This window comes from Dermacentor variabilis, chromosome 4 (assembly GCF_050947875.1).
Source record: "Dermacentor variabilis isolate Ectoservices chromosome 4, ASM5094787v1, whole genome shotgun sequence".
Classification (NCBI taxonomy): domain Eukaryota; kingdom Metazoa; phylum Arthropoda; class Arachnida; order Ixodida; family Ixodidae; genus Dermacentor; species Dermacentor variabilis.
Genome location: NC_134571.1, coordinates 16,279,829 through 16,301,314, shown reverse-complemented (window position 1 = coordinate 16,301,314; position 21,486 = coordinate 16,279,829). Strand labels below are relative to the sequence as shown.

At 45.9% G+C, this 21,486-nt stretch overlaps 1 protein-coding gene across 1 annotated transcript in view; it reads right to left on the bottom strand.

Annotated features, from left to right (window-relative positions):
• The window catches only part of LOC142578715 (cytochrome P450 2A12-like), a 36,567-nt gene extending 19,217 nt beyond the window's left edge, over nucleotides 1-17,350 (bottom strand). The window contains exons 1-2 of the mRNA XM_075688217.1: nucleotides 17,267-17,350; nucleotides 10,089-10,312 (exon numbers count right to left, since the gene is read on the bottom strand). Coding sequence (XP_075544332.1) covers nucleotides 10,089-10,312; nucleotides 17,267-17,302 — 260 coding nt within the window. The 5' untranslated portion in view covers nucleotides 17,303-17,350. The remainder of the gene's footprint in view (nucleotides 1-10,088; nucleotides 10,313-17,266) is intronic.
• Between the last annotated feature and the right edge of the window lie 4,136 nt (nucleotides 17,351-21,486).

Below are 21,486 nucleotides of genomic sequence, written 5' to 3'. Positions count from 1 at the left end.
ATCCGCAGCGTTGTTCGAAAAGCCCAACCAAATGCTCTCCTGGTTTACAGGAGGTCATATTTGTGTCCTTTCAAAGCGAATAACATTGCCTACATTGAGCGGCTTTTTATCTAATTGGCTGATGAGAGGCTAGGAGCACGCTCAAGGAGAGGGGATTTTGATGAGGCATAGTCAGTGTAGTGAAAATTAGATAACCGCATAAGGAGAGTGTCTTTTTTTTATTGCGATAAAGACTTGCCCTTGAGGCATAATTCTTAGAGCGTATATGTGTATTATATGTGTGCTGTGAGGCCTGTGTTGTGTATGAATTGAAGCAGTGTTTTGTGGAATCTGTTGTCATGTATCCAGCGGTCATAGCTGGTTGTCACACTGTAGCGGAGGCCGGCTTGCAGTAGGAGACGCGAGCGTTCCGATTGTAAACCCGTACATGTCCATATTAGGTGGTATGCATCCGCTTCCACCACAGGAACGGAGCAGTATGGACACGTAGCACCCAGTGGTAAATGCGACCAGTTCCACCTTGAGACAACAGCCGGTGTAAGGGGCACCCCGGCCCGAAGCCTCCTAAGCACAACTTCCTCCGCCCTAGTAAGGTGAAGGGGGAGGGAGCAGACTTACGGTGGGATAAGAGCGCGTGTGTCCTGCCGGAGAACATTTTTACGGGCTGGGAGCGAGTTACGGGGTTGAGGTGGGAGGGGAATAGGTGGAGGATCAGGATTAGGAGGGCAGTATGCCTGCTGGTCAGCAGCAGTGTTGTGAGGGTTCGCTGAATGGCCTTGAATCCAGTGTACCTTAACGCAAGTAGCTGTTTTACTATTCATAGTGTGTATTGTCTCGCAGATTTCCATCGCCTTAACAACCTTCTTGAGTTCCTGAATAGCCGCTAAAGAATCAGTGAAGATATCTAGTTGCTTGATGGTAGGCAGCTTAGATGTCGCATCTTGCACAGCGTCGTGGATGGCTTGACGTTCCATTACTAGAGCGCTGGCTTCCGTAGATAAATAGCGCTGGTGGCCGCTGATGAAATTATGCGTAGTACTCAGGAATGATGTCCTTCCGCCGTCTGGGAAAATGGCAGCCTCCGTACAGACTTTGCAGATGTTAGCGCATGATGCATCGACGATATTGTGTTCGTCAATAATACCTGTTGTATCGCTGCGTCGTAACTTCGTTGGCTTATTAGTTGTGATGCTGGTGAATTCCCAGGGAGGCATTGGATAGGGCTGATTGTCAATCCGAGAGCCGCGTTGAAAATGAGCACGCAACGCAGCAACAGCCGGAACAAGTTGCTTTTTTATTTCACGTTCTTTTTCACGTTGCAAAATTAGCTCTACAATTGTGTTGAGCTGGGCATGTTCCTGTAAGGTTGGTATCGGAGTGATGCGGGGCAGTGCTGTGATTGTGCGCATAGCATCGCGATTATTCGTCTCCAACTGTGCCAGCTGTGCCAAAGTCAGCCGTTGAAATTGTGTCTGATATAAAATTCGTGGCTGCAAGACTGCACGCACCAACCGTCGAGCTACGTCATTACGAGCTCCAGCTGCTTTTGCTGCAAGGCGACGAATAAGGTGAAGGGCCTTTGTCGAACTCTGTCTGGTTTTACGGAGCCAGTGTGCACCACTGCCGGAGGGGTGAATATCGAGACCCAGTATGCGGACCTCAGAAGCCTCAGGGATTGTCACTGCGCCGAGTCTAAATGTTAAGGGGTGCTGCGTGATTCTTGTGCGTCCTTTCTTGTTGGCCACCACAACATAGCTTGATTTTTGGGCGGAAATGTCCAACCATGATTTCTGAGCGTAGTTGTTCAGAACATCAAGGGCTTCTTGAAGCTGTTGAGTTTGTCTAGATATATCTTCATGCACGGACCACAAAGTGTCGTCATCTGCATAGATTAAGGACCTCACGTCTGGAATCCGATGTAGTTGCCGGGTTAGAGGTATTAGAGCAACGTTGAAGAGAAGAGGAGCCAAAACCGAACCTTGTGGGACTCTGTGATGATCCTAATATGGGGACACAGGTTCGTGTACTCAAAAGGTTCTGATGGTTCTCTTAGGCGGAGCCTCCGAGGACCCAATTGAGAACAAAGCCGTTCGTTTCGAACACACACAAAAACGTTTAATGGGACTAAAGAAGGCTAAAAAATAAATAGAAGAAAATGGCAAACATAAAAGAAACACTCAAATACACATCAAGACACACATTTGGGGCTAGTATGGAGCTAAGTAGTGCGCGAGTCCGGGCTTTCCACGACGGCAGTGACACATAACAGTCTCGACGCGGCGACGCGGCGACAAGCTGACGAAAGGAGTGGCGCCGGTCTCACCAAAGGTCGTGGTGTAAGTTGGTTGACCGGGCGACCGGAGCTGGCCAGCTCTGTCTTGGAGAAGCAAACCAGGCGGCTTGGTGGCACGAGCAGACGGCGGCGGCGTTCTGGCCGGGCAGCTGGGCGTAGAGCTCGGGCCCGTAGCCCGACTGCTCTTGTCCTGCTCACGGGCACAGAAGCTCGAACGCCGGCCTCGTACAGCAGGCGGCACGAAAGACGGGGGCGGCGTTCTGGCCGGGCAGCTGGCGTAGAACTCGGGCCCGTATCCCGACTGCTCTTGTCCTGCTCACGGGCACAGAAGCTCGAACGCCGGCCTCGTACAGCAGGCGGCACGAAAGACGGGGGCGGCGTTCTGGCCGGGCAGCTGGCGTAGAACTCGGGCCCGTAGCCCGACTGGTCTCGTCCTGCCCACGGGCGCAGAAGCTCACCGGCCTTGAGGAGCTGACGGCACGCTCGGGTAGACGGGCGACGCACAGGAACGGGCTGGAAGGAGGCCCCGGTCGGGTGAAGTCCTGGTGGCTCGGGTCCGGAACCCGACGGCCCGTCTTCAACGCCCGCTCCGGTGGTTGACCTCCTCCTGGCGTCGCTTTCTGGAACTCTCCTGGCGTCTCCCCTGCGTCTCCTCTTTCTGCCAGCGCACCACGGTTTTTCTTCTTTCTGGACTGATGCCCCGTGGTTCTACCTAATTGATTTGCTTTTCTTCTTTTAGTTGTTTTTCTTGCGCCGCGCGTTCACGTGCCGGACGCTCTTCGGCGTTGTCGTCTTTCTCCTTCCAGCACGGAATTTGCCTTGGCGCGCGCACTCCTTGTTGTCTGCTCCCGACCGTCCCGATCGCCGCACCATGTCGCGCACCACACATCACAGACTCCTCTGTTCGATGTGAAGTATCTTTCTTGCCTTCCATCTACTCTAATCGCAAATGTGCGATTCTGAAGGAGTGAGTAGATGAATCTTATCACCCGCGGTGGAAGTCCCAGGTCGATGAGGTTGGCTATAATGATTTCATGGTCTATATTGTCATAAGCTTTCGTTATGGCTGTTGCTACTACCGTGAGCACAGCGTCACTGTGTGGTGAAACCTGTAAAACATCGTCTGATAAGATAGAAAGTCCGTCTTCAGTTCCCAAGTAAGAACGGAATCCAATTTGAGCAGGATGATATTTATCGTGGCGTTCAGGCCACCAGGAAACACGTGTGGCCAACATCTTTTCAGCGAGCTTGCAGACAGTTGAGGTTAGTGAAATTGGGCGTAAAGACTGCAGGCTATTTGGAGACTTTTCTGGTTTCGGAATCGCGACAACAATTGAATGCTTCCAATCAGGTGGAACGTTTCCAGTCTTCCATACTTTGTTAATAGCCTGAAGAAGTGCGTCGAGAGCTGCTCCTTCCATGTTCTTGAATACCTCATAAGGAATACCATCGGGACCAGGTGTTGTTCGTTGCTTCGAAGTTTCAATCGCCGCGATTAGTTCGGCCATGCTGAAAGGGCTGGATATTTCGGATTTGGAAGTTGTTTCAGACTCATCAATTTCGTGGCAGTTTATAGGTGACGCGGGATCGTATTTCGGGAAAAACGCTCTAGCAGCGTGTTCTGCAAATTGATCTGGCGAACTCTGCATCGCTAACCTAACGCTCGCTGCAGGGTCAGGTTGCTTATGACCGCGTTCCATTGATTGGAACGTACGCCGAAGCGCTCTGTTTCCAATGCTCGATCCAAGATTCTCGCACCACTCATACCATCGTCGTCGAGAAAGTTGCTTTTCGTGCCGACGCGCCTTCGCCGCTATATGGTTAGCACGTGCATGGCTACCGGGTGCATCGGGATTCCTCGACGCATACACTTCTGCGTGACGTCGCTTTGCCCAAAGTTGCAAAAGGGCGAGGTCCGGTTGAGGTTGTTCCTCGTCAACTGTGGTTACAGTGGTGTTCCTCCGTAGCAGATCTTGCAAAGCGGGAAGAATTTCTGAGGGTTCTGACGGTGCTTTATCAATCGATGATTTTCGGTCTCGGAAGACTTCTCAGCGCCCACAAGACTTAAAAGAAAGAAACTCTGGGATAGCGCCTCCGAAATTAGAGCTGCTGGGGGGAAAGTCCAACTAGTGTACGACAAAATTAGGATTAATGGCGAGCTATTCCGATGGGATGGCACAAGTGACAGAAGGATTCCCACAGGCAGACAAACTGAAGAAAGACGCCAGTCACAATGAACCCAAACAGATGCCCAAAAGCCGCTCCGTTTCATCAACCTTAATGCACGTAGCATCGTTAATAAAGCTGATGATATTGAAAGTATCATTTTAACACACAAGCCACATATTCTTATAATCACGGAAACTTGGCTTCACCCCGATATCTCCGACGAGGAAGTAACACCACCAGGTTACGGAATTCATCGTAAAGATAGAAGTTCGCGCGGCGGTGGTGTTGCAGTTATTTATCAACAGTCACTACTCGTGTCTAGGTTACCTGATATACCTGCTCTTGAGTGCGTGCTCATTAAAGTATATTTCGATGGGCACACTGTAATTGTAGGAGCCTTTTACCGTCCCCCTACTCAAGATAACTTCTTTCTCGAGCTTAACGACTACACGATCGATCAAATACCGATCAAATTACACACGAGTGCCGGCCAGCCGATCACCAGAGTGGACACTATAAGAATCCTGGGGCTGATAATTGAGGCTAAAGGCGGTAACACGCGAACGGTCATGAGACTCACGTCCAAAGCGGGGAACATGCTCCGGCTGATCCTCAGGGTGACGAACCGCAGGGGTGGGCTAGGCGAGAGCAATCTCATCAGACTTTACCACGCCTTCCTCACGACTCACGTAAATTACGTAGCCTCGGCGCTAAAATGGACCAAGAGAGACGCGGCCAAGATAGACACACTGATGCGCAAGAGCATGAAGAGGGGCTAGGTCTTCCGATCACTACAAGCACGGAGCGGCTCGATCGGTTAGGGGTCCACAGTTCGCTAGCAGAAATCATCGAAGCACAGACCAAGGCACAGGTCGTGCGGCTGTCGACCACCCGGGCCGGCAGACGCATCCTATAAGAAGCAGGGATAAATGCAGAGGCAGAGTGCAACGCACGCAAGGTCGCGCTCAGCGCGGCGGTCAGGGGCACTTTCAAGGTAGAACCGCTTCCGAGAAACGTCCACCCGCAATTCAACGACGGGCGCCAAAAGGCCAGAGCCCGGGCACTGCTGAAATCGACCGCCAACTGCCCGGGACTGGCGGCATTTGTAGACGCGGCCCAGTACGGGCGCAGCGACCGGTACGCGGATGTCTCGATACGCTGGGATGGTATGATCATTAACGCAGCATCGGTCAAGGGGGTAACGTCCGAGGTGGCCGAACAGGTGGCAATAGCCATGGCAATGAGGGACCCCGAACGTCCTTACGTATACACAGATTCGCGATCGGCGGCCAGAGCGTTCGCCTCAGGCTCGATATCGCGGAAAGCGGCGGCCGTCCTCGGCAGTGAGGGAGCCGCGGGTCATCACATCCTCAAATGGTTTCCAGCCCACATGGTGGCCGACGTGCACCCCGACTTTCCCAACGCCAACGAGCTGGCGCACGGACGCGCGCGAGTACTCACTCACCGCGGCGATCTTGGCGAGCGAAGTGGCGGGGAGGGAGGGGAGCACCGAGACCCGCTGCTCACCTTCAACGAAATAACAACGCACTATCAGCTGTCGAGGAGGACCTTCCGGCTCCCCCATGCTAAACTCACTAGACCACAGTCATCTATATTCAGAATGCTTCAAACAAGGTCGTTCCCCTCGAGAGCCAGACTGAGCCTTTATTTACCGGACGTAGAGCTGCAATGTCCGGATTGCGGCGAATCGTACTGCTCGCTATCGCGCATGCTCTGGCGATGTTCCACGTTAAGCGGCACCGTGTTCAGCAAAGAAGAATACTGGGTGGACACCCTGCGAAGCGACGACCACCAGACCCAGCTCCGGGTCGTCCAGAGGGCTCACGAAAGGGTGGAGGGTCACGGGCTTCCCGCCCAACGGGGGTGCGGCCAGCGACCCCTGCCGACCACTAAACCAAGAGTTGGTGGGGAGGGGTTCCTGAGGACTCAATAAAGTTATTTCCTCCTGCTTCCACTACAGCGTGCTTTATAACTAGCGACGTGGTTTTGGCGCTCAAAGTCACAGAATTTAATTTGGGAACTACAGACTCATTCTAGAGCACCCACGCTACGCGTGCATGCATTGAAAGCGCAAGTGCACGAATGAAAGTGCAATGATCGCACCAGGCCGAGGTGTAGCTGAGCACAAAGGTCAGTCCCATCGATGACGTTACCGGCGCGCTGTTCCCAGCGCCACCATGCCCCAGAGCATCGTGGAGAGAAGTTGTGGCGTTAGCCATGGTCGACGAACTTGTACGGCGATTGTTCCTGCTTTCCGTTCACCCGTAATTCCATCTCGACATCGATCGCGCAAACTGCAAAGATGTCTTAGCGAACCCTTCGCGAACTTGCAAGCAGCCACACTTATCCAAAACCGCTTTTCTTCTATAGACATCCGCTCGAATGTTTCAGAGAAAGCTGGGAGAACCCTTCGAGCGCTTGCCAAACCGGTACGCTTCATCTTTCCTATGCTTTCTAGCTCCCTGTCATCCACAATCCCCATAGTTACTCTGCTGGTATGTTCGACTAGCTTGTGATGTGCTGTAATGCGAGTTTGCTTTCCTTGTTGTCACAGCCTGTCGACGACGCGTGAAAGCTCAAGGTTATCGCCTTCAGGATTCTGGCTACTCCTTCCCCTCCTGCTATTTTTGTTTTCTCCTTTTGGGCACTTTCCTACCTTTCCTTCTCTCACGTCGCGACCGTCAGTCTTGACTCCCCCCAGCCACATACTTTATAGTGCGCAGCAGTAATTTGTGCCATAATAATTCGAATAAGAGACGTTCTCTTGCTTGCTATCTTCCTGTACAAAACATGGATGCAATTGACATTCCTAGCCTCACCGCAGGAAGCCACGTCTTTATGACTTCCTTACGACATCAAGCTATTCACACAAGGGAACGGTAAAGCCGTAAAAACTCAATTATTTTATCCAATCCCCTTCTTTCCCTAACCGACGTGACCTCGTGTTTATCAACTCTCGACAAGTGGCCATGACCGGACGGATGTATAAATCGACTAAAAAAAACAAACAAAAGAGCAATGAAGCTTTTGCTCACGAGTCAACGTAGAGTTTATTTCTTCGCATTTGTTATAATAACGTCCTTTTTTACGTGTTTGTTAACAGTCTCAGTTTCCTGCGTACAGAAAATTAACGGACAATATGAAAGAAAGAGGCCTTGTTAAAAATTACTGCTTCCCTGAATCGATGAATCTGCCCGCAAAAGCTTTTGTAATGCACCGAACAGCGAAAGAGGGCACCCCCTTTATGGCCTAAACATACTGACACGTGTACTTGTTTATCTTTTCAGGTGGCCGCTTTTCACCGCCTAACAAATGTTATCGCACAGCGCAGGACGTGCCTGCGTATATCGGAGGTTTCTAGAATGGTGTCGAGGGTTCTATCCGCTGTCTGTTGTCACCGAACCTTTTGTAATCTGATGTCATGCATGCGCGAGGCGAATGATGTAGTACTTTCTGGAAGACACGCGAGCACCAGCGATTACTCGGGAACCTTCGATGACTGAAGTATAAAAGCCGACGCGCTTTACCCGCTGAGATTTTCGACGATCGCCGAATGTGTTCGCCGTTGTCGCGATTCTTTGAGTGTAGCCTGCATTTGAGGGCACAAGTTCGCCCAATAAGACGCTAGCTTCGTCATTCACAGTTTTGCTGCTTTCTTCACTGTCACTACCACGTGACAATATTGACGTCGTAGGACGGCGAGGAATGCAATTGTCGAAAAGCTCTAGTGCAAAATTTTACCCTATATTTGTTTAGCGTATCACCAGCAAGACAAACGATGCTCACACCACAATGCAAGCGGTGACCACAGTCGTCGGTCGTTGAAATTTGATTTCCGGGTCAGGAGCGTCGGCTATGCACACATGATTCACCGTACCTTCCATCATAATCACTAGCAGCCACAATCTTTCGAGAATGTGCGCCATCATTCGCTTCAACCACGCAGTCTGATTACACAAGGGGCGAAATTCACTAAGCTTTGTTGTTAGTACGCAATAGTCAAAAAGTTCTTATGCTAAGATAAGGGTGCAGCTGAAGTGGCAGCGCATTTACTTTAAGGCATTGTATGAGAGTGAGTAGGAAGCGAAGTACGGATTAAACGACAGAAAGCGATAGCAGCGCGGTCAACTGAAGGTACGATCGCACTTCATGCATCTGTAGTTGAGGCTATATTCTTACGGCGAATCACTACACACCCCTATTCGACAGCTCCCTTTTCCGGCCGTCTCCTACAGCGCCGACAAACGCAGTCACGCAGGCTCGTTCGCCGCAACGCCGTCAGAATAGTAGTGGAAGTCTCACGCATTCTTCTCAAAATGCTGCGAGATACAGGACTGATGGGTACCATGGCGACATATCTGGCACAAAGAAAGACGCTCAGGCGGTGCAATTGCCGACCGGGCCTGCCAGGCTAGCCCCACCTTCAGCAACATAGCCACCGCCACCGTATTACAAAGCGACTAAGTGTCTTTATTTCGACACTAATTACGAAAAAGAAAACAAAAGCAAGCTGCCAAATAAATAGTTCATATAGCCTCAAGGCAAGGTGACCAGCAACCGTATGTTCATCGGTATAGTATGTGATTGCGCTGCACACTATTGCTACTCTACTCACTATTCCTACTCTAATGGCGTGCATGGGTTCAATATTAGCTCTCTTGGCAGCCGCTACCGCCTATGAAATGCTGGTCGACTATCTCCTCGAGCGTCAACCAACAACGAAGCGCGCGCTCCCTTCACATATAATCCCTGTCGAGGGCCCAGAGAGCTGTTAAAGTAGCTCTGAAGGGGAAATTCACAAACAATTCGTGGCTACCAACACTCCCAAAATTATGAGAGAAAATTTCGCTCTTTAACATTCGCACGTGCACCCGCCGTGGTTGTGCAGTGACTATGGTGTTGGGCTGCTGAGCACGGAGGTCTCGGGATCGAATCCCGGCCACGGCGGCCGCATTTCGATGGGGGTGAAATGCGAAAAAAACCCGTGTACTTAGATTTAGCTAGGTGAACGTTAAAGAACCCCAGGTGGTCAAACTTTCTGGAGTCCTCCACTACGGCGTGCCTCATAATCAGAAAGTGGTTTCGGCACGTAAAACCCCATAATTTAATTTTTTTAACATTCGCACCTGCAGGTTTAGCTCCCTATCACATTTTGACGTCGTATCAGCGTTCATCGCCTCTTCTTGGCTTCTCACGAGATGATAAAACACGATGATACCTCGCATCAGGCCAAGAGTTTCTTTTGCAGATGCAGGCAACCGCATTCTGCCGGAGGTGAAATGCGCAATGGCGCGTACACTTGGATTTTCGAGACCGGTAATAAATCATAGGTTGGTGACGTCAGGGCCTCCATACCCTAACTACGCTGTGTGTCATAATCCACGTGGCATCTCACAGAAATCAAGGCTAATCAGTAAACATCAGCGCGAACGTTTACATAACGTTACATATGTTATATTCCTTTTGCGAATATTCTCGGCGCGGAAATTCGTTATCTGACACGTCCATTTCAACCCCTTCCTGAACAACAGCGATTGTTACGCATGGAGCGCAACACTGGTCATCGGTTCGCAAACGTGTACTCGGCCATTCAAGAAACGCCTACCTGAAAGTTGGCCCGTAGCGGTCGCTCATCTCTTTAAAGGCGACGTGATACTGTTTCCGCACAAAGGGGAGATAGCCGAGCAGCGGCACGCCACTCGGACCGGGCGGAAGACGCTTGCTTTTTTTGTCTCTTCTCTTACTCACAAGGCTTTTAAGCGCAAATAGTCCGCTGGCTATGGTCAGCCACACTGCGATCGCTGACCAGCTGACTTCCCGTCTGAGAACCTGGGGGAAAGAAAACATGAGCCATTTCACTCTGTGAAAGTGGTTGACCAACGCACGACACGGAGGCGAAGCACAATTTTGAACAAAGGTACGAACTCGTTTACTCTCTTGATGGGTGGTCATCGTGACGAAATGTACGCGCACTCATTTATTCTCTGAATCGGTGGTCATTATTTCCCTCGCAACTACAATCACATTCTTTGATAATTTCAAATCGATGCACGTACGCCGCTGGGTGGTCGGTTGGGCCGGATCGGTGTGGCACCGCAAGGGATATGTCTGCAACACGGAACGCGTAAATCGCTCCCTTTTTGGTACCGACACATCCACATTGAAATCACCGACAACGACAAGAGTGGTAGTGTCATGGCAGCTAAATCACGCAACCTGAGTCGCCATGAACCTTATGGGACTATGAGTCATTGCATTTCCTTTTTTTTTTTGCTTGTTTATTGGAGTATGAACCATTGCTCACGGGGGTGTGAGCCATTGATGACGACAGTTTTCGAAATGCTGCTCTGTATGTTGTATGCGTCATTAGAAAGAATTGGGTGCGAGCACTGTTCACTTCACTTTGCTGAGTGCTTGTAGCCTCTGCCTTACGGTGCTATTGCTATGAGCCGTTGCATTTTTTGCTTTCTTACAGGAGTATGAATTCTTACGGCGGTACGAGCCATTGACGATGATAGTCTTCGTTCAAGTAGAAGAAAAATGTATGGAAACCTAGCCCCCATATATGGCTTCCCTGTAAAAAAAACAATCGCTTAAAGTACTCTACGTCCGCTTGCAGCATATAAGAAAAATGCGTGTTATTACATCGGACACCACAGGGTATCTTGTTGAAGTGTCGTGATAGCTTCTGTTACGATGGTTGACGGGCGGAGGCAACGCCCCTCCCGTAGTGAACGAGACAGTCGTGCCAGCCGAAGAACGCCGGGTTTATTCAAGCTCGGAAATATAGAGAAAAGGTAAGGGGAGAGGGAAGGTGTGATAGAAAGAGTGCGCGCATGCGCACTAAAGGAAATAGCTTGCTTCTCAAGTTCATGGTTTACCGCAGCTTCAATATTTTGCCAGGACACGACAACTGTATCCTTCATTCCCTTCCCTTGATTCTGTCATCAGATATTCGCTTCAGTGTAAGATTTCATTGAGAAATTGTACTACACATGAAAGGTACGGGGCGCATTTTAAATAAAGGTCATACACCCGCCGTAGTTGCTTAGGGGCTCTGGCATTGCGCGGCTAAGCACGAGGTCCCGGGGTCGATTCCCGGCTGCGGCGGCCACATTTCGGAGAGGGCGCGATGCAAAAATGACCTTGTGCCGCGCCTTGGGTGCCTTAAAGAATAACCACAGATGGTCGAATATAGAATCCGGAGCCCTGCACTATGACGTGCCTCATAATCAGAGTGGTTTTCGCACACAAAATCCCTAAATTTTGTTTTCTAATGAAGGACTTATTAGATAACGTTATAGCAGAGACATTTCGGAACAGAGTTCAACCAACAAATACAAAAAAAATTTAGTAGCTGGGACACTCGTTATTAAACAATCATGTTGCCATAAAATAAAAGATACAGTCATTGAAGTAAGAAATACAATCATTAAAATATAATATACAGTCGATGGTTGGATTCAAGAATATTTATGTGGCATGTGTCAAGCGGTATTTGTTGATAACGATGGACCTAACTTCGATCACGTCACGTCTGGCGTGCCCCAGGGCGCAGTGTTGGAACAAACGGTGTTTCTAATCTGCATAGAGGATATTGACATAGGTATAAATTCAAAAATTTGTCTGTTTGCTGGTATCGGTGTTAATCATCGGGCTGTCACTAACCATAACGATTGCAGTGAACTCGAAAAAGATTCACAGAAAATAAGCCAATAGTGTTTTGACTGGCACATGAGTATTAACATCGAGAAAACAAAGCTAATTTGATTTACTGCCCTAAATAACTTCTTGTCGCACACTTATGGAATAAATAATGACGAAATTGAACCAGTTGAGTCAGTTAAATATTCAGGTGCCCAGTTGACTACTAATATGACGTAGAACGCACCTATTTATTGTCTTTTAGAGAAAGCAAATACAACTCGATTTTCTCCGACGCGCACTTCGCTTAGCTAACAAGGATAGAGAACTTCTTCCCTACACCTCAATCGTCTGATCTAAATTTGAATATTCGTCATTGATTTGGAGCCCTCATCACGCATAGCTCCTCAATTTTATTTCTTTAAATTCCGCCAATTGGTGCTATTGAACGCTTACAAACTCAAAGGCACCAGTTATAACATATCTGAAGATTTCTCACGCTCAGTCAGGGACAAAAGAAAGAAACTACGGGACTATGTGAAGTTGAACAAGCGGGAAGGCAACAAGGCTGTTTTGGAGCATGATGCGCTTTATCTGCGGGGAAAGTGCTTTCGGCTTGATAGTGCAAGGGGAGATGTAGTTCAGCAGTGGCCTTCGCATAAGCGCACAACAGGATTGCCCCTGGGGGTTATATTGATAAATTGCAGGAGCATAAAGAATAAAATTGATAAGTTTCCATGCCTGCTACGTACTCTACAGTCCATGGTAGTGTTGGGCACCAAGTCATGGTTAGGTTTTTGTGCTTTTGATTCCAAAATCTTCCCGGCAATTTGCCACTGTTTTCGGCGCGATCGAAATTCTCACGACGTAGGTGTCTTTATTCTAGTAAATAATAGTATTCCTTGAGTTCACGTGGCAAGCGCACTTCTTGATGTAGAGGCCGTTTTTTCTAGGATGCGGCTCCCAAACGCAAAAATCATGGTGTTTGGCTCCTACTGTCGTCCACTAACTCGTATGAAAAGTTCATCAAACCTTCTGTCCTTCTGGAGTGTTTGAAAAATGACCGTGCCTTGCTCGGAATTGGAATGCATCATGTAACCTAAATATGTTACCTTGCTCGGAGGTGACTAATATACCGGAAATTGACTGGTCATGTGCAAATCCCAGGCATTTTGTTAGTAGTTGTTTGTACTCGTTTTTTTTTATCTAATGAACACTTGTGCATTTGAAAAATACGTCCTCAGTGCGTCGCGTGATGATGGCACTGGCCATTTCTTGGACTTGCTGTTGTGTAATGGGTCTGGTATTGTATCAGACGTTAATGTACTACCTGAACTGAGTGACCATAATATTTTTGTTTCTGAGGTTAGTGTTAAAAATGTATCCATGGTGAAGAAAACGCCTAGAAAAGTTTTCTTGTATTGTAAGGCTGATTACCGTTCTATAGATCAGTCGTTAGATTCGTACTTCCCAACGTTTGACCCATTAGCAGATGATTTGAGCGTTGAACAGTTGTGGGAAAGCTTTAAAGAAAAGCTCTTCTATCGTCGAGGTAAGTTCGTTCCGTCATGGGTGCTTTCATCTAAAAATGATAAAAATAAACGGTGGTTTGAAAATGTGAAAAAAATGTGCGTAGTATACATAAGAATGTCCCATAGTCAAAGACTGTATTGGGACCTCCTGTTAAGACACATGAAAATCAGGAACAGCACATCTTGCTGCGCAGAGTGCGGAAGGTATACTTAAAGTATGAGAAACACTGATACCTGAAGAGCTTATTCGAACTAAAGTGCTTAAAGTTTGATTTGGAGAATTTAGCCAAATTGGCTAATAAATCGTATTTTGCTCGTCTTGGGGAACGGTTGGTAGAAAATCCGAAATAATTTTGGAAGTATATCCGGCGTAATGGTCAGAACGAAAATTCTGTCCGTCCTCTTGAATAATTAGACACAGTTCTCTGAGATGACAAGCGCAAAGTTGAAGTATTTGGTAGTTTCTTTTCTTCCGTGTTTAGTAATCGCAAATTTCGGGTTGTAAGTGTGGATTGCTCGCTTTGCAATGAAGAAATGCCCGAACTTGAGTTTGTCTTGGAAGGTGCACGTAAGCTCTTAGCAAATCTTTCTCCCAGAAAGGCAAATGGGCCACACGATATAGCAGCAGCAATGCTTCGTAGTTGTTCTGAATCGTTATGCTTGTATTTATGCCGTCTTTTCCAAAAGTGTTTAGATATGGGTGTCGTACCGGTCTACCGACTGGAAATTGCCAAATGTCGTGCCTGTATACAAAAGTGGGCCTAAAAACTGCGCTGAGAACTACAGGCCAGTGTCCTTGACTAGTATTACATGCAAAATAATAGAACACGTTATATATACTTGTAATATATGGCATCTAGTTAAACGTGATCTGTTAAACGTAAACCAGCACGGATTTCGGCAGGGTTTTTTGTTATACTACGCAGCTTGTAGAATTCACTCACGATTTAGCCCTATAGCAATAAACAAAAGACACATAATTGATTGCATATTTCTATATTTCCGTAAAGCGTTTGACGTTGTGGCTCATGACCTACATATTAGCAAACTACACGCCTACATATTGGACATAAAGGTAATTGCAGGGTTATCTGAATATATTTCACGTAGAGAGCAATATGTGCTTCTCAATGGCATCTCCTCTGATCTTGCTGCAGTGATCTCTAGCGTATCCCAAGGCTTTGTCTTGGGGCCTCTCTCATGTTTATTGTATATAAATGATGTCACTAGATGTATTACGTCATCTTTCAGGATGTTTGCAGACGACTTTGTAGTGTATAGGCTTATTGACATTGATTGTGATTTTAGGCCCTTCAGAGCGATTTAGATAAAGTTTTAACTTGGTGTGCGCAATGGGAAATGTCGCTAAATGTTTCGAAATGTTGAAACATCACCTTTACAAGAAAACATTCATAGAAGGCATACGAGTACAAATTAAATAGTGTTACTCTACGCTGGGCTATGGAATCCAAATAGTTAGGAATTTTCTTTATTTTTTAATACCTCTTTATTTCTGCGTTTAATAGGCCCGGATTTTAATTTACCCCGGATTTAGGTGGAACATATACAGGAAGTAAGAGGGAAGGCGACACGAAGATTGCGCTTCCTACGTCGAAATTTTGGCCAATTACCTAGTAAATTGTAAAAACGGCTGCATTTCACTCATGTACGTTCGTTGCTTGAGTACGCTTGTATCTGCTGGGATGGTTTTCCGTGTCAGTTATCCAATTTACTTTAAAAAATTCAGAATAGGGCAGTTCGATTCGTTCTGTGGAGTTGCGACAGAAACCTCAGTATCACCGAAAACAAGGGCGCACTTCAATGTCAGGATCTAAAAGGCAGAAAAAAGGGCCTCAGACTCAAATTCTTTCACTGCTTACCATTCTAAAACAGGCATTGGCAGGAAAAAATAAATAACATTACCATTTTATATATATATATATATATATATATATATATATATATATATATATATATATATATATATATATATATATATATATATATATTTCTATTGAGGCTGGCACCTTACGTTATGCATTTTTTTATATAGGAGAACGAGGAAGTAGAATGTTCTTCCGTCAAATATTGTAGGTGTACGATGCAATGAAATTTTTTACCCCGCTTTGTGTGTTGAAGTGAGTGACAATTGATGTAGACATGAATGTACCCCCTGCTGTAATGCCTACAAAGGCGATGCAGGTACTGAATAAAAAAAAAGTAGATTAGAATTACTACAAAACAAAGCCGCTAAGTTCATCTGATCGAATTACTCTTCCTATTCAAGTAAGTCTAAAATTAAGGAAAGCGTGGACCTTGTATCACTGGAAAGAAGGAGGAAAGCTTCTGGAATAACATTCTTTCAAACGATCTATCGCAACCATCCTTCTTACGCCACAACAATAATAAAGGCAGCAGCTACAGCTTTTCCGCGCTTGGACCCATTTTCGATGTTCACCAACCTTTCGCCCTAACTGGCCTAATCCATTATCCGTTCCTCCACTTCGTAATTCAGGAGTGGAATCAGTTGCATAGGTCAGCAGCTGACGTAGTAAACGCAGATTAGTTTTTAGAAACACTGAAGCGCTGCGAACAAGCATACGAGAGACACCGGACAAGCTTTGAGCTTGAACAAGATATCTACTTGTGAATTTTTCCAAGATTTGCAATATCCTTCTGGGATTATAATTCCCTTGGCTGCCGCCCCTAGGAATACAAATCTAGCGTCTCGGGCAACGCTTCCCTGTATTTTTCTTTCAGGTAAATGTATTTGTACGCATGCTGCAGTTTGCATGCCTCTCCCGCGCTATAGACGACAATGTTGGAGCCTGTACAGTCACCAGTGATTCATGGGTGATCATCTACATGCAGTGTCTTTCCTGGAAACAAGACCTTTTGATTTCCTGCGAAAGTATAGAATGCATTAAGTGCTAACTTCCACCTATTAACCTTCATCCCACAGCGAAAATAAGTAGTCTTGGGACCCTTCCATGCCAGTCCTTACACAGAAATAAAGCAACCATTTTCATAAAGCCGACGACTGTACCAGCATACACTTAAACGCAAACAGAAAATGCTAATCAGAACAAATCTTTCGCACAATTACATCGGAGTGCAACGTGCAAGCACCTCGTAGTCGATGCAGTCCACAATGCACGTTTGGAGCCTGAATCAGGTCACTATTACAAGAGAGGTACAACCTGAAAACGCAAGAGGCGTACTCCAGTGGTTTTAAACTTGTTCGCCTTTGAAGTTGCGCTGATTGTACCTGCCGCGGTATACGTAACAAGCGCATGATTTGGTCGAGCATCGAGAGCTGACAAACCTTTTGCGTCGCACCTAAGTGCAGGGAGGTGTGTTTCAGGCTCCAAGCTTCAAAATTACCACGCGTTCCTTCAGGCTGACTGTCACGGGCAGGAGTGATAGTAGCATATAAGAGGCTGCACATAGCTTCATCGTCACGGGGCATTGATATCTGAATTTGCTATGGGCTGCTAATCTTTAAGCCCCAATTATTGACATTCCCTCTCCCTACCATTACAACATTTCCCCTTCAATCAATAGTTGAAAATTTCCAATCATGTATTTCTTAGTTGACAGTACTCACGTTGCAAAGGAACTCTTGCGTCGAGGATGACGACATGTCAGCGTCGTGTCGCTAAATTGGCTCGAGCTGACAACAGCAACGTCCAGGTTTATTCTGTGCTGAAACGACGAAGTGAGCGCGTTTAAATTTGCACACGCGCTGATCCAGGTAAGCGATCTTCCTCAAAACGTTACCAATGTGTTTTCTTTTCTTTTGCTTTCGAAACGATATACGACCCTGGTTGTGCCGTTATTTGCAGGCTTCCACCTGTAACGACAAATGCGACATCCGGCAATTCGGTGCATATGAAAAAAAATGCTGGATTTATCCCCACGTCTGTAGAAAACATGTACCTCCGTATAAGTCTATCTGCTCAAAGCAAATGCAGTGTGGGGCGCAAATCCTTGTTGTTGTTGTTGTTGTTGTTATTATTATTATTATTAGTAGTAGTAGTAGTAGTAGTAGTAGTGGTGGTAGTAGTAGTGTTATTATTATTATTATTATTATTATTATTATTATTATTATTATTATTATTATTATTATTATTATTCATTTTGCAGTGAAGCATACCCTCACTGCTATACCTTGAGTAGTGGTTGGCGGAAATAGCCATTTGCAAACAATGCTTGTATCTTGCTTGTTCACCAACTCCTGAAAACAGTGGTATTGTTGGCACTATTTTTCTTGATCGTACATGCAGCTTTTCTTTTTCGGAGGGGGAAGTTATCTAACCCTCCCCCCCCACAAAAAAAAAGAAAGAAAAAATACCTAAAAAATCTTCCAAAGGCGTATTCAGCCCTGTGTGATACAGCTACTGCAGCAATGATTTTGCTAATTTCTTGTCAATTAACCAATGGGTACAGTTCTCTGGAACATTAGGCTTAAGTTTAGTTTCCCGGAGCATCTTGTACCCATTATCCTCATCATAAAGCCACAGTCTCAGAACGGGATGAATGCCCGTATGCACTAACACTTGCACTTGCACTAACACTTGCACTAACACTAGCACTAACACTAACCTTCCAGTGCAGTTCAACACATTAAGTTTTTCTTACCATTCGCTCGTTAAACCTGCCGCTTTATTTCCAACTTCTACGCGCAATCTTATTTTTGAGCCTTTTAAGTAGAACCTTTACCTCAGAAGCTCTGTTTCTAGCAACATTAGATTGTAGAAATACTTCTCCTCTGAATGCACGACACCATAGTGAATCAGGTTTGTTGCATATAAAAGATGTACCGTGTGAATGGGGTAGATTTTTCATTTTGGCCCCTTTACAAAAATTGTTGGAAATTGCAAAGTTAGACAAAGTGAAGCTTCAAGTCTGCAACAACTCTCTATAACTCATAAATAAAAAACAATGTCACAATTATATAAACTTCACCTGATGAAACGTCTAAATTGTACGGAATTTATGTATTACTCATCCCTCATAGATGTGCTACTAAGTTGTGAGGGGGGGACTTTTGCAAAGCTTTCGCAAACACTCTAACAATCTCGCCTAAGCTGTAAATTAGTCTATCAAATTTGACCGCTTCGTGCAGTTGCTATGCCTGTTGGTGCCTAATTACGGCTATGAAACACCTTGTTCTTAAATGTTTATTAATTTACCTTTCTTGGGGGATTTTTAGTGCAAACGCCATGATGCCTTTAATCAAGATTCTGTTTCATACAGTCTGTGGAGTTCAGGCTTTTCTCTATCTATCTTTTAAATGCAACAAATTTTATCCAGATTAGTTCAACGCTTGCATAACGAGAGCCTTTCTGTGCTTCAGAAGGGTACTTCAACACGGAAGGAAGGAAAACAAGAGTTGAAAGGCAGAGGGGTTAGCCAAATTAAGTGTCCTGTTAGCTACTCTGCACTGGGGAATGAGGTAAGGGCAGAAAAGACAAGAAAACAACACGATATTTTAAAAAAAGAGAAACGCATCAGTTCGCACAGACTATAGTTTTTCAAAATCCCGTTTATTTTAAAAAGCACACTAGCGCTTTTAAAGTAGTTAGTGACGGCGTCAACTGGGACCAAGGTCCAAGAATTGTGGCTTCCGTAAGGGGAATGTTGTCAATCTTGTCGGGCTTCGTGCAGAGGAGTGTTTTTGTTAATCCTAACGACGACAATCACACAAAAGGTGCGCTATCCTCACTTTGCGCCCACAAACATCATAATCTGGAGTTGGGGCCATTTCGATGAGGTAGGAGTACGCATTGGCTAAAGGTACTCCAAGCCATAGGCTATAAATGAGAGTTGCATCTCATCGTGGTAAGACTTTAACAAGGAAATTAGAGTTGGCACCAAGGTAAAAATTATTCCACTATCGTCACTTTGTACCCACAAACATCATAATCTGGAGTTGGGGCCATTTCGATGAGGTAGGAGTACGCATTGGCAAAAGGTACTCCAAGCCATAGGCTACAAATAAGAGTTGCATCTCATCGTGGTAAGACATTAACAAGGAAATTAGAGTTGGCACCAAGGTAAAAATTATTCCATTCTTAAGTTTTGTTACATTTACCTTTTCTATAATATACTGTACATGCATGATCAAAGTACACCATCCATCCTTAAAAAAGCACAAAATTAGTATTCGCGCGCTAAAAGCGGTTTTCACTTTAAAATTCAAACCACTACTTCAACATTAGGCGTCATACAGGCCCCTTTTTCTCCCTTAAATTAGAATAAATACTGAAAATCGCTTTGAATACTGTCAATATGTTTCCCGTAGTAATCGATCGACAACCGTATATATATATATATATATATATATATATATATATATATATATATATATATATACAGGCTCCCACCGTCATCAAGTTGTCTTTTCTTCCACTTTCAATATGTTTGTCTTCATTTGCTATGTCTCAGTTATAACCAAACTTAACTTCCGCAATGCTTATCCTGTCTTCTTATCTCTTGGTTTGATATGGTCATGACTATGTATATATGTATACACTCTCTTGTAAGTTCTAGTTCTACCACGCGACCGCCTTCCCACACTTCGCACATGTACACCTTTTTTTTTTCACTTTTGCTGTCCTCGTGCTAACGCATTAAACATGTGCCTGCGTGCGGGTGCGTGCAGATACAGCGCTAGTCAACAGTAAAAGCCCATATAACCTAATCGAACTGCAAAGTAGCACTGATTAGCTTTTTCTGTTATTATTGGTAAGCTTACTACACGTGTTCTAACTACTCAATAAATGTGGCAACTCCCTAAGATGTATAAGCCAGGGGCAAGTTCTCGCAATAGCGCCAGTTCATAGATACACTCTTTCTTTATGCAGCGACATTATACTTTGCTCTTACGCGAATATTTGTCCCAGATTGCCTGAGTAAGAATCTCTGGGAAAACTTAACTACGTGAGAGGCGGCGCGAAGAGGTAGCCGCCGTAGCCACGGCTTACTTAAGTCCGGCCAGCCATGGTGCAGCGGGATCTAGGGAGTGGCCACTCAGATCGAGCGCGATAGCGGGTTCTATTCTCGCGCCACCTGCACGCGAGCCCATCTTATTCTTCGCGTGCTTTGGAGGCGATAGTCGTGCCACTACGAGTAAAACGACAATGGGATTTTGCTGCAAGGTTGCGGAGGGTGATGTCCGGAAAAACAGCGCTATTATTGAGAACCGTGGATATATGCTAGCACGCTGATTGTCTTGAATATCACGATTTCAATAGGCAAATTTAGATAACCGTTATATTAAAAGTTACATTAATGGAAATCTTGCAATTTCCTTACTGGCAAATACCCAACAATTTTTTACGTTGGCAACGCTGCAATGGTTGACCGGCAAAAAATACTTCTTTTGAATAATCTTTCCCGAGTTGTTGGAGTAACACTGAAAAAGAAATGGTGTGTGTTGACCATCTGAAGTGGAGGTGCCCATCTGTGGGTGATGTCTACAGTGTATGGTAGCTCAGCCACATGACGTTCTGGTTCTCGTCAAAAGATTACTTGTTCAATTCCGAAAGGCGGCGGTCACGTTTCTATCGTATTGTAATGAAAATACTACAGTGGCCCACTCACAGAAAAGCCTTCAAAATTCCCCAAAACAATGAAATGTGGTCCCAGAACAAAAGGACGACGACGACTAGCGATGACGATCTACAATGACGAGAGCATAACGATGACGATAGCAAAGATAATTACGATGATAGCATGACAAAGATCACAGCCGTCGTTGGGATTACGATAACGACACCTCCGAAGACATGCACGACGGCTCATACACCGCGACCCCGGCGA